We start from the raw sequence: 14,544 nt of genomic DNA on the forward strand, positions 1-14,544 counted from the left end.
GTTAATCTGTATAATCAAACCCAGACTAGTTTGCGCCCCCCACATTCAAAAACATCTTTGGATGAATTACGTTACAACAGACTAAAAATATCCTCCAAAAAAAGGAATTTAAACAAATAAATAACATTAAGATTTTAGAATAAATTTTAATATTCCAATATTTGATATTTAAAGAAGAATTGTATTTTTGTATAAAATATGGAAATCAATTTTTTTATTTCATTATTTTTACTCATTCATTTCATTTTGGGTTACAAAAATGACTTTCGATAACATTACTATTTAGAAAACTATTGCTAATATTGAAAAAATAAAAGAAGCACCAATGCCAAGAGGAGGGGATCTGAGAGGCTCAGTTCGACCCTAAGGCGTCTGCGATTCTGCCATTATACATCTATGATTAGCGTATATGTATTGGAGTGATTCAGTAGGTTAGTTGGAGCACACCAATCCATTCCATATTCTGAGGATGCCGATATCATCTGTGTTCTGCAGAGCTCCCTGTCTGCCTTATAGCTTCTTACATTGTGCCTATTCATGTTAGATGACGCAATGAGATGCTAGCAGTGCCCTGGTAAGCATTTTATTTATTACCAGCTAATTGCCGATATATATGCATCATACCGAGTCTGGCAGTGATAGTGAGTTACATTGTGGATGGGAGCCTCTGCGGGATGCAGCTACCGTTGCTTCCTTTCTGAGTTTGTCCAGCAACTCACCACAAAGTGGACGTGTCATCTGTCTTCATCGTTTACTGACTTCTGAGTTGGGGTCACAAAATAAGGATCACATAGCAATATTTTTTTATCCCGATCCCATTTCAGAGCATCTAGCCCAACTCGAATCGGAATTAAATTATCAACACTAACTAATTCGTAGTTTCATCAATTTAATAAAATCGAGCAATCTGTAGTATAGACAAAGAACAAAAATGAAAAAGTACCCAAAACAAATATATAACAAAAAAAAAAAAAAATTAGCAAGAAAAGAAACGTCACTCTTCTTCCTCTGGATAAGTTTTTTTAGTGTGCTTTAATTTATTTTGAAAAAGTGGTGCTGAGAAGAAATGGCTGATATAAGCCGGTCATCTGAGGAGTCCCAATAATTGGCCAAAAATTAAAAAAAAAATACTAGTTGAAACTTTCCCACTTTGACACATTTTTATTAAGTTATGTTTTTTCCAACAATATTTCATGGTATTTTTTGTTTATTAAGTTGTTAGGTGAAAGTACAGACTGGTTAACAACCCATGAGTTTTACTGTAAACTAAAATCGTAAGAATGCAAAAACCTATATGAGCACACTCTCTTACTCTCGTCACCTAAAAAATTGAAAACTGCAAATGATTACATGTCTCGTTGACAAGTGGCTATGAAGTGAATACTAATTTTACATTCAATTTATATAGTGGAATAATCCCCCACTCTAAAATCTTAGATATTTAATATTTTTATCAATTCTTTCTTTGCCTATATTTTTCGAGTCTTCTGAAACTTAAAATAGCAACAACAACAAAAATTTGGGTCAGATTGTAAAGATTTACCAATTTCTTCTATATTAAGATTATGTTAATTCGTGATGGCCAGAAAATTAGTGCTCATTTTGTGTTAATTATGTACAAAAAAGCGGCCTCCATTTGCTAAAATACCAAAAATCAAACAACATAAGAAAGCGTAGATATAAAAATATTTTAACAGCAGTTTTTGTGGTCTGACAATTCGACCAACTTCGAATGAAATTATTGTGTTTATTTCTGAGTTAATTATGTCAACAAAAAAAACATTAAAAAGTAAACAAAAGTTCAGCCATAAAAATACTTATTAATGTTCAAACAAATACTGAAACAGTTATCTGACAATTTGACACACTTCGAATAAAATTATTGTTTTTATTTTGAGTTTATTATGTATCAAATATTGAAAAAAACATTAAAAATTAAACAAAGTTCTCTAACAACATAAATTCAGACATTAAAAATTAAACCAACTTATTTAACAGCATAATGAGTGCCGACATAAAAAATATTTATTAATGTTAAAACAAATACTGAAAAAGCAGTTTTTGTGCTCAGTTGTCTAACAATTCGACCAACTTCGAATTAAATTATTTTGTTTATTTCTTAGTTTTATGTAACAAAAATCTAAATATCAGATTGAAAATATATTTTAGGAAATTCTATTTTACGTACTTTTTATTCAAGCGGAAATCACATTGGGGAGGGGGATTTCAATAAAAAAAATAACCTTATTTTAATTTTTAAGCACATGTACTAATTTGATGAATATAATAAAAAAATGAAAATATCGAAAAAAAAGTTTAAATTGTATGCATCCGTTATGGATGAATTCTCCGAAAAAAATATTCACTTAATTGCATCAAATATTTTTCTTATTTTTACAGTTAAAAAAACAATTTCTTATTATACCGAGCAAAAGGTTCGATTTTTAGGAAGAAAAAAATATTTAAACTGAATTATCTCCCCCCCCCCCCCGTGGCCTGTTCAAAAATGTAAAAATAGCTACCTTCAATGCGATGTCATAAAACGTGTTTTTTTTTTCCGCTGTAAAAAGAAGGGGGGGGGAGAAATAAAGAAAAACCTACCCGATCAAATTTAGTGAATTTTATTTTTTTCACTCCAAAACGGATACGTGCAATATAAGTTTTTGTTTTCGATATTTTCATTTCCAATGTTTAAACTGTACAAGTGCCTTAAGATTATTTTTAAAATTATTGAATATGATTAAAAAAAAAAATAAACAAACTTACCTTTCACTTCGGGAATTCAATACGAAAAGAAGTGGGATGGATTATATTTTTCTTTTGTGTTTAAAACAGAAAATTTGTTTTGTTTGTTTTGATTTTTTTAGCAAATTTATACAACTTTTGCGTTGTGTGCCCAATTCATTAAGTAATAAAATATATGAAAATATAAAAGAATAAAAAATGTACGGATAAGAACGACTTGAACGCGAAATTATTTAAAGAAAACAAAACAACAATTGCTTAGGTGCAATGAATTTAGGTCATTGTAAAACGGTGTAATCATTATTTTGTTCCTCGTCTAAAAATGTTCGTTTATTGTTTCCCTATTAAGTTTAGATTATATTTGTAAATGTTTGTTAGGATTTCTTTATTAAATTTCTCTTTTGTGTGTTTCCAATTCATAAAATGTTATGTTACCCACCTCCTGCCCTTTGTTCAATGTTTAAAACGTAAACTCTCGGACATGAACGTGAATAAACGAGACTGGGTCGATCAGCCATTTTGGGTCTCAATGATTTGTCTTGTCCTGTTGTTAATGATAGAAACGTAACAAAAGAATATATATATATATATATATATATATATATATATATATATATATATATATATATATATATATATATATATATATATAAACGTTTGTTTTTTAAATATCGTTACTTTGAATGTATACCGTTTTCGTTTAACGGGTCTAGATTGTTATTTTAAAAATCAGTCATCGTTAATTTTGAGTTAAGCTCAATGTATCTATTTCATAGGTGCAGGCAGAGCATATATAATGTAAAATTTTGTTGAAAATTCAAAGACTCACGTTTTCTTTTTTATAACCTTCGTTTATTTCTTGGATTTTTTCCATTACAGCTGTTTCATTGATTAAAAAATATCCTGTCTCCACCAACTTATTCAGATATTTATTTAGATTTTTGCAACAAAAGATATATTTTTAACATGTTGTATATCGTATTTGGGTAAAAAAAAAACTTCCCAAGCCATGCCTCCTTAGTTCCTCCATCTTTTGGTGTTATGTGAAGATAGTTTTCCGTTTTAACCCGTAATTTCGTATTCCTTCCTCCCAATTATACTATAATTTTATATAATGTTATTTCTATATTTATTATTTAAAAAAAAACACGAAATTACGGGTTAAAACGGAATACTATCTTCATTTATAAAAGTGCACTTTGAAGATAAATAAATTTCAAATTGAATCTTATACCTTTATTTTTAAGCCTATAGTAAAAACAAATAAAGTGATTAATATGTCCGTGCAAGTCAGGTATTCTCTTAAGTTTGCGATTCAATCTTACACATTCCTTTCTTTTTAGCAGTGGGGTCATGGCAGAACGGGGAGTCACAGAGAGCGGGGGCGATTTACTCGTCGATAATTCGACTGACTTTTCAATTCTAAATTCTACACACCATCTATTTTCGACTCCTTTTTCGTTTACATATGTTGGGGTGGGGTAGGTCGGATAGTTTCTGCAATACCACAAAGAGAAAGGGTTGCACTGGAAAACGACACAACTGACACAGAATTTATTAATGGAATTACAGCCAAAAGCTGACTGCATATTCAGGACGAGTTATTGAAAAACACACCAAAACGAGTGAACAATCCTTCTGTCCCCGTGTTTCCATTCAAAATTCTCTCCCTACTTAGAAGTAAAACAAAAAAAAACCCCTCCCATTGCCCTCCCTACTCCTCTCCCCTTCCAAGATAAGTTTATGGGTTAGTATCGAAATGAAGATGATACAGGGCTAAGTGAAACATCAACGTTATTGAACGATCATCTTACATTAAGTAATCTTTCCCTTTTGAAGGAACTTATATAGGAAGGGAGGAAGAGTAGGGAGGGCAATGGTGGTGGCTTTGTTACATACTACACCTCCTCCCGCCATTTTTTAGTAGGGACGGATTTTGAATGGAAAATGTTTTCCACTGCAATCTGTTCTCTTTGTGGTATGGGTTTGTCGGATTCTTTGGGACTGAGGGTGAGTATCAGTTCCGTATGTCGTCTGATGGTGTCCTGGGAAGGAGTGTTTTGTCTCATGCCTTTTGCATAGTAATCGCCTGTTTTACCATTATAGTTATCCGTCTCTTGCCTCTACTTTATATGACCTACCAGGCATAATAAGTTTTCGGACTATTGTCTCACTCCACTCCTCTATGTAAGGATTGGATGAACTCGAACATTGGTACCGATGTTGAAGCCTTTCAGCTATTTCCCTGTTGTATGGTGTCAAAGTCTTCTTTACTCTTTTCTCCATACTTCATCAGTTAAGGGTGAGTAGAGAGGCTTAAGTCGTAACTTGCCATTGTTGATCTTGTCTTTTTACCAAAGAATCTTTGTGCTATGCTGGTGCTTACTCCTATAGTTAGCGTGTTTCGTAGGTTCGACAACCCTAAGAATGGGTCTTCTCCAAACGCTTTGCATTTGAAGAAGAGGCATATGGTGATTTTAACTGCTGCTTCGACCGCACCCTTTGCTTGGCTGTTGCCAGGTGATTCTGTGTAGTGTTTGAACAGCCATTCCGTGCAAATTTTTTTCTGATAGTGTATGATGAGAATTGGCGTGCAAATTGCGCTTTTATGTATTCAATAATAGCTTCTAATGTGAGAGCATCCAGTTTGTCAATTTCAAATAAATTGTTATGTCTGTCCACACTGCTGCTCTCTCTCCCCATGGTAGGAGGTTCGCTGCTACTTGCTTCCAAGGTCTTACAATTCAAATACAATTCAAACCATGAATAAAACATAGCAAAATGCTCCCCGAACGGAGATGATCCACACTTTGCATTGCGAATCCGAAATCGAGGAACCCATCTCCTAACTGCGCTGACATTAAATGCATCAGTTTCACAAATAGTGAACAGATGCATGGATGAATTTAATCACGCATCTCGGCTTTGTGAATAAATGTTATATTTTAAGGAAAGATATTTTATTCAAAACTGATTATCAAACATCTGTTTATGTTAATGGATTTAGATTAGAAAAATACATTTTAAAGCATTTTGTCTATATTCATAAAAATAAATTTAAATTCATATTGATAGTTTTAAGTATTTAAGAAATGCATACTTTATTTTGTTTCGTTTTTAATAAATATGATATAGTATCTATTTTTAAAATATTGCGAAAAAAGCCTCTTAATCCATGTATTTATTATATTAGCCTGAAATGAATGACATATTTGGCTGCATGAACTCTTGAACTTTTAAATCTGTAACTTGTGGTTGGAATTTATTTTTAGTACGAATAAAACACAAGGAATTGAACAAATTTAATTTACGATCAGTGTAAAAACCTTAAAATCTTCGTAAGTTAAAAGCGTTAAAACTTTGTAATACATCTCAGGTTGAAATAGGATCACTGTTGTCAATTATCAACGTCCTAGGATTAAAAGACAATTACTTTCATAGTAATAAATAACAATAGGATAACAGTTAATAAGGTAATAAAATAACAATAAAGTGTAAATCTTATCAATTGTTATTCAATTTAAATATGAAAATAGTTTTAAAACATTTTAATTGTTAATACGAACATTTATGAAGAACTTATTAAACATGGCAATCTATATACAGGGTGTCAGTAAAGTTACTATACAGTCTTATTGTTTTATTGTATTAATTATTTAATAATTTGTAATAATAATCTGTATAGTAACTTTACGGACACCCTGTATATAAATTCGTACTCCTGTCTGTTTGCTCGTTTGTTTGTTCACAATTTGATTAATATATACAAAACGTGCTTTATTTTAATCTTTCATTTATTTCTATATATAGTATTATACTTGAAAAAATATACAATTAAGAGATCGCCTTATTTGCATTGACATTAAGAAAAATCGATTTTACTAAATAGCGGTATCTTAGTTTAATGTTTTTAGCGAAAGAATTATTTTAAGTATTCTATTTAAATTTGTTATTTAATAAATTTTAAACAACAATTATATTGATAATATATTTAATTAAATTTATTTTGGAATTAATATTTCCACCAGAGCGACCTTTTATAAAACTTTTTTTAGAGTTATTTGCCCCTAGATGCTATCTATAAAAACAAACGTTCACCAAATATGATTTGGTAATTGCATTAAGTTTCTAGCTGGAAAAATAATTCCGTGTTGATAGAAAAATGTTTGGGTTTTATTTTTTTTTTAATATTCCAAAAAAAAAATTACTATATATTAGGTCTAATATAATATAATAATAAATACGAAATCTGTATTAATCAAAATATCATATTTAATCATATTTTACAACCGGGCAATGTTGGCCAGTCTGCTAGTATGTATATATATATATATATATATATATATATATATATATATATATATATAAGAGCAAGTAGTTAATAAAACATGTTAAAAAACACCTTGAAAAAGAGTTAAAAACATATTTAATCTGAAAAGGAAACACTTGATAAGTGTAGAGGGTAGGAATTAGGAAAATGCAGGATCGGATTTTGCATGCAAATGTATTTGATGAAACAACAAGTAAGTCAAAGATCTTACTTGATAACAAAAAAGTGAAGCAGAGGGAGTATGGAAAAAAACACGAAAAAAATAAATGAAAAGATTTCATTTGTTTGTTTTATTTTATTCCTTAAACGGTGCGTTGCGTCGTTTATTACCTAAAAAATGAAGATCTACTGCCCCCCTCTAAATTCCACAATTTACATTTCCCCCCTTTTTCCGTGTTAATTTTATCGATTAAAAATTAATTTTCTGAAAAGGTAACTTTATACGACGGGACCCAGAATGGAGATCTACTTTTTTTCAGCCTAATACATTTAAATAGCCTTCATAAATATTATTAGAGAGGAAATTTTGAAAAAAAAATTACATGTTTGATTAGGGACCACTTTTCTATATAACTTTAACGTAAAACGAGCACTTTTTGGCCACTAAGTGTTCAAAGAGACATGTCACCTCTAGCATTTTTTCGAGTTTAACGATTGAAGGGGAGGACAAAATTTGACAAATACAATTTGTTTTTTTTTCTGGTGGGAGGGTCGGGAATTACATTGGAAACATAATATAACGATAAATTTAATTATTTTTTATGAAAGCATTCTCTACGTTCACCTAACAATTTAATAAACAAAACAAACCCCAAAATATGACAAATTATTGGGGGGGGGGAATAACATTAGACACATAAAACGACAAACAAAAAACAAATCGAAAAGCCCACCCCCTAAAAAGCAAATCGAAAATGTCCTTTATTTACAAAAAAAAAAAGGCCAGTAAAAAAATGGCCTTACAAAAATAATGGTAAATGTGTAGTTTATCAGCGTAAATTATTTGAAAGACAAAAACATTATAAGAACTATGTTTTTTTTTTTTTTTTTTTTTTTTTTACACAGTGATCACCACTTATCAAGGCCCGGAAGCCACTCAGGGATAAGGGTTATTGTAAGTACATCACGTTGGTGAGGAGATTTTATGAAGTGTTTAATTAGGGGGGCGGTTCATTAGGAATTTGTTAACATTAGACTTGAAGACATCCAAGTTGTAGTCCGGAGGGAAGCAGGCAGACGGAACAGAGTTCCACAGGCGTGCAGTTCTAAGAAAGAAGCTTTGCTCATGAAATCCGCGTTTTGATTTAGGCACAGATATAGAGTGGGGGAAATTTTTCACAGTGGATTCAGCTAGACGGGTGTTTTTCGTGAAAGATTGGCGAGGGGGGACCAGAGATTGGAGTTCAGACGAGCACCTGCCATGAAAATAACGATAAAACAAGGATAGGCTCGCAACGTCTCTTCTATGGGAGAGGGGTTGCAGGGTAGAGAAAAGGGCATCCCCCACTAAACCACAAAGTCTATTTTGTACTCTGTCAAGGCATGATAGGCTGTTTTTGGCAGCTCCTGCCCAGATATGGCAACAGTATTCCATCCTTGGCCGTACTTGGCTTTTATATAGATAGAGAATTGCATCAGTAGTGAGATATCTTCTGGAGCGGTAGAAGGATCCCACCATCTTTCCTGCGACCTTGGCAACAGACTTGATGTACGTGTTCCATTTCAGATCAGGAGTAAAGGTCAAACCCAGAAGCTTGTCAAAACACGGGGCCTCACCCAGACGAGAGCCATCCATCACAATTGATGCCAGCTGGGGATCAGAGCGTTGATGATGTAAGGATAGGAGTTTGGTTTTGGATGCATTAAAGGTAACTAGCCACATCTTCCCCCACTGAACCACGCGCTCGAGATCAGAGGAGAGAGAATCCGAGAGAACTTCGTCATTTACAGCCTTTGATGTGTTGCCGTAGATGGTCGTGTCATCAGCATAGATGTCAACGAATGATTTAAGTATGTGTTTAGGGAGGTCATTGATGTAGATCAGGAAGAGAGTTGGGCCGAGGATTGACCCCTGAGGGACTCCAGCATTTATATTGCAGGCCTCCGATTTTTGTCCATCTACCACTACTCTTATGAGCCTATCAGAGAGAAATGATTTAATGATTGAGAAAACATTTCCAGTTATACCGTAGCTGGAAATCTTGTGAAGTAGACCCTTATGCCATACTTTGTCAAAGGCCTTTGATATGTCGAGAGCAATTGCCCTAGAAAGGAAGCCTTTGTCAAGAGATTCACTAATCCTGTGGGATATAACCGTCAGCACATCTGCGGTAGATCTTGCAGAGCGGAAACCATATTGTGTGTCACTAAGAAGGTTATTCCTGCTGAGGTGGTTTACTATTTCTCTATTTAATATTGATTCCAGTAACTTACTCATAACACAGAGAAGACTTATTGGTCTGTATTGAGAGGGAGATGACTTATCACCTGAATTCTTAAATACAGGGCAAACTGAGGAGGTCTTCCAGGGGGTCGGAAAGCACTTCTCCTTAAGGCAGCGCTTAAATAGTTTCGTAAGTATGGGAGCAAGTTCTGGTTGAAGCTTTTTTAATATTTATATAAAACGTTATTAGACCCAAAGGCTGAAATGAAACAAAAAAAAATCATATCTATGTTTTTTATCAGTTTTTATTAGACTTAATGTGCACGCCTTACACGTTTAAAAGTTGGCCTTATTTAGGTTTGACAGATTTTCTTTTTAATGTAATGATAAATGTTTGATTAAAAGTTGATTACATTAAAAAAATATACTCCAAATCTCAGGCTTATTAAACAAGTTGTAATTGTTAAGTTATTGATGCGAGTATAAATTAAAGTTTATTCATTAAAACAATTATATATTCACATTTTAACAGTTGAATCAGAGTTTAGGAAATTAATATTTATTGTAGAGTCTCTTTGATAATATCGTCTATAGTAGGACCCTCATGTTTGCACTTAATTGTACCGTGCACTTAATTGTTGAATAAGTGGACTCTGGTAGAGTTGAAACTGAATTAAGCTTCACACAATCTGACACTTCAAGAAATTTGCTAATTGAAGTAAGTTTTATATAACTTTACTATTGACTTGCAATTTTGATTTAGAAATGCTATCTACAAGAAAAGTATTTTTTCAGGAAATTTAAACTTTTGAAAACTTCCATTTTAATATATGGAAATAAATTGTTAATGTAATTTTTATTAGTTGTATAATTGGTTTTCTGAAGATTCAATGGTGTTTCACCAACTTTTACTTATTTATCAAGTAAAATTGAGTTGCCTCCCTTGTTTTTTTTCAGATTAAAGAGATCTTTGTTTACAAACGTTCTTTTACGATTGTATCCTGTTGAGTTTATTATTCAGTTTGTATTTGTTATGAATATTGAAAAAAACTATAACTTAAAAAATATTGTTAAAGGGTTGATATATTTTAATTAACAAACTAGATAACTGAAAACAAAATGCTGAAATGAAAATTAGATATGAAAAACACGTAAAATAATCAACCTTTCATTTGCCACATGGCAATCCCGATGTGTTTTATAAATTAACGAAATTCGTAAATCGTGCCGATTATATTGCTACAACACGTTCAAGTTTGGATATAAAACATTTTGAAGAAAAATTTATTTTGAAAGGGAAAAAATAAGTAGAATTTGTCCCTTACTCTAGTACCAAAAATTCATTCAGAGTTAATGAATGCTAAGCTATCTCTTTTACCTACAACAAACACAATTAAAAGCCCCTGAAATATCAAAATTACCAAAAAGATGATGAACTATCAAATTTTACTAAATAAATAAAATAATCAGTTTAGAAGATTTGAAAGCAACAAAGCATTGCCCCACCGATTTCAGTTTTAAAAATGCAAAATACGTATGGAATTTCCGGGTTGATTTTGATTAAACAAATTTTCTATAATTCAAAGAATGTATTACAGATTAAAAAATGTACATGTTCCGCTTTAGTATTATTCAAATCCAATACCATAACCACAGTGGTTTGTGAAGAACCACAAGGCTACGCTTACAAGGTATAGTATTATGCAAACCCAATACCATTACCACAGTGGTTTGTGAAGGACCACAATGCTAGACTTACGAGATATAGTATTATCCAAATCCAATACCATAACCAAGGTGGTTTGTGAAGGGCTACAATGCTAAATTTACAAGATTTAGTATGTTGAAATTTTTTCATTATACATTCAAAGCGTTGTAGTAAAATACAACTAGATGGCAGGTGGCTCACACTTTCAAATTCTTTGACAGAATCTGCACTTGTTGTTATTGTCTTTTTTGTTTTATTTTACTTCAGTCGAAGTTCTCAGAAATCAAGGGGCCCACTACCTGGGGCTAACACTTGAACTCTATATGAGATACATAGATATTCGAATGTTCCATTTAACTTCTTTATCTCTCAAACACTGAGTTAGTAAAGAAATTGAGAACATAATTTTCCTCTCCCCAATCAACCATTTTTATACATTGTAGTATATCTTTCATTTTGGTCTCTTGGTCTTACTGGATTCCAGGACAAGAATTTATCTAGTCTGGTGGTTTATCCAGCTTTGTGCTGTTACTTGAGGTAACATCACTTGGAGAAAGTGCACCATTCCTTCAAAAAGCTAATGTGGGTTAGCCATAGTAAGGAGATCTTATTTACGCAGCGAATACTATGTGATTTTAAATATTTGGTCAGCGTTTACTTCTATGGAAAAAGTATCCTCATGCAAGATTGTTCTCACAAACCACTGTACAGAGAGACATTGTCAAGTTGAATGAGTTCTCATGTGTGGCATTAAATTGGATTTTTAGAACAAGCATATTTATATTGTTCATGAGAATATATCTTTTCGTTTTTTTTTTATTTTCTTCCTTTGAAGATTGTAACGCTGGGTAGGGGCAGCCAAACAAGGTGCCAAGATTGCCCTACTTTTTATTGAAACGCACCGAGAGCTCTTTTTACTATCCTCGTTGTTCTCTTAAGTGCTTCCTTAGTGTCCATTCTTATATGGACCAGTAAGGATGATAATATAGAACAATATCCACCCACTTCACAATAATGTGGCTTTTCTCCCGATGTGAGTTTTCATATGTTTCACCAACTTTGATTTTTGAGAAAAGGAATATCCACACACTACACAAGAATGCCGCGTTTCTCCCGTGTGAGTTCTCATATGTCTCACTAAAGATGATTTATCTGAAAAAGAATGCTCACACACTTCACAAGCATGTGGCTTTTCCCCAGTGTGAGTTCTCATATGTCTCACTAAATTTGATTTTTCAGAATAAGAATATCCACACACTTCACAAGAATATGGCTTTTCCCTAGTGTGAGTCCTTATATGACTTATTAAATTTGATTTTTTAGAGAAAGAATATCCACACACTTTACAAGAATGTGGTTTTACTCCAGTGTGCGTCCTCATATGTTGAACTAACGATGTTTTTAAAGAAAATGAAAATCCACAAACTTCACATGTGTGTGGCTTTTCTCCAGTGTGCGTTCTCATATGCCCCAGGAACGATGATTTTTGAGAACAAGAATAACCACACACTTCACAAGAATGTGGCTTTTCCCCAATGTGACTTTTCATATGTGTCACTAAGTGTGATTTTTGAGAAAACGAATATCCACACACTTCACAAGAATATGGCTTTTCCCCAGTGTGACTTCTCATATGTCTCACTAAAGATGATTTATCTGCAAAAGTATGCCCACACACTTCACAAGCATGTGGCTTCTCCCCAGTGTGAGTTCTCCTATGTCTAACTAAAGATGATTTTTCAGAATAAGAATATCCACACACTTCACAAGAATATGGCTTTTCTCCTGTGTGCGTTCTCATATGTAGAACTAACGATGTTTTTAAAGAAAAAGAATATCCACAAACTTCACAAGTGTGTGGCTTTTCCCCAGTGTGAGTTTTTATATGTCTAGCTAACGAAGATTTCTCAGAACAAACATATCCACACGCTTCACAAGAATATGGCTTTTCCCCAGTGTGAGTTCTCATATGAGTCAGTAAGTATGATTTTCCAGAACAAGAATATCCACAAACTTCACAAGAATGCCGCTTTTCCCCAGTGTGAGTTCTCATATGTTTTATTAAGTTTGATTTATCAGAAAAAAAATATCCGCACACTACACAAAAATGTGGTCTTTCCCCCGTGTGAGTTCTCATATGTTTCATTAAATTTGATTTTTCGGAACAAGAATATCCACACACTTCACAAGAATGTGGCTTTTCTCCAGAGTGAGTTCTCATATGTCTCACTAAAGATGATTTTTCAGAACAAGAATATTCACACACTTCACAAGAATATGGCTTCTCCCCAGTATGAATTCTCATATGTATTACCAACTTTGATTTTTGAGAACAAGAATAACCACACACTTCACAAGAATGTGGTTTTTCCCGAATGTTATTTCTCATGGTTCTCACTAACGTTGATTTTTTGGTGTTGGGATAATCACACATTTCACAATAACGTGGCTTTTTCACTATGTGTGTCACTCTCGTTCATGTAAGATGTGTTATGATTCGATCTGTTTCATAAGATTCATTCAATATAATACATTTTCTTAAATATGTCGCTGTAGTCTTCGGAATATAGGAATAACTGTTAATAGTATAATTTAAAAAATCATGCTACATTAAAATTATATAATAGCATTCAATCAGGAACATCTGTAAAAAACAAAATTCAATACTTTTAGTATTTGCATTCACATTTTTGTTGTCAATATTACTGCAGTAAACTTACAACCTTTGCATTAACTTATTATAAAAAGTCATAGGAGACAAGTTAGGAAAATAACCAAATATTTTCTAACTTGACACATATCCAGTCGATAGACGTTTTACTTAAAATATAGTCTTCTTAACATTATATCTATATGATTTAGATCATAGTGAGAAATAAAATATTTGTACTCATATATACAATATTACAAGATACTATACAATGAAATACAATATAAACCCAACTACGATTGTGGGAACACCAAAAGGATTTTAATGTTTCATCTTTAATATATACAATGTGAATGTAAAACTGTTTAACTTGTTATGTTTCATTTATCTTTAAATATATTTTTAAATACAAGCACGAACATATTTTTAGTTTACTAATCAAAAATACACAGGCAAGTTGAGAATAATACAAAAACTTGTAAAAAAGGGGGATTTTTTCAACAGTTTACTATAAAATTACTTTAAACTGAGAGTATCATAGACTCCAAATTAACATATGCATTGAGTATTGTCATATATGGGTGGCCCAAACTTCCACAACTGTCTTTGTCGTAGACAAGATTGAAAAGGAGCCTCACATTTTTTGTTAGAGGGACAGAACAGAAAGTGATTAGTGAAGAAGAAAAGACGATTTTTTTTGCTCAGTAATTTTGTATGTACCCGGCATT

General features: G+C 32.4%; 1 protein-coding gene across 1 annotated transcript; it reads right to left on the reverse strand.

Moving 5' to 3' along the window:
* Positions 1-9,694: 9,694 nt before the first annotated feature.
* On the reverse strand, positions 9,695-13,763 carry LOC145270769 (uncharacterized). The gene has a single exon (XM_080126364.1). It carries the CDS (start codon positions 13,598-13,600, stop codon positions 12,173-12,175), a length of 1,428 nt encoding a protein of 475 aa, XP_079982490.1. The 5' UTR covers positions 13,601-13,763; the 3' UTR covers positions 9,695-12,172.
* Between the last annotated feature and the right edge of the window lie 781 nt (positions 13,764-14,544).

This window comes from Euprymna scolopes, chromosome 46, assembly GCF_053919585.1.
Source record: "Euprymna scolopes isolate OS-2025 chromosome 46, ASM5391958v1, whole genome shotgun sequence".
In the NCBI taxonomy this organism is placed as follows: Eukaryota; Metazoa; Mollusca; class Cephalopoda; order Sepiida; family Sepiolidae; genus Euprymna; species Euprymna scolopes.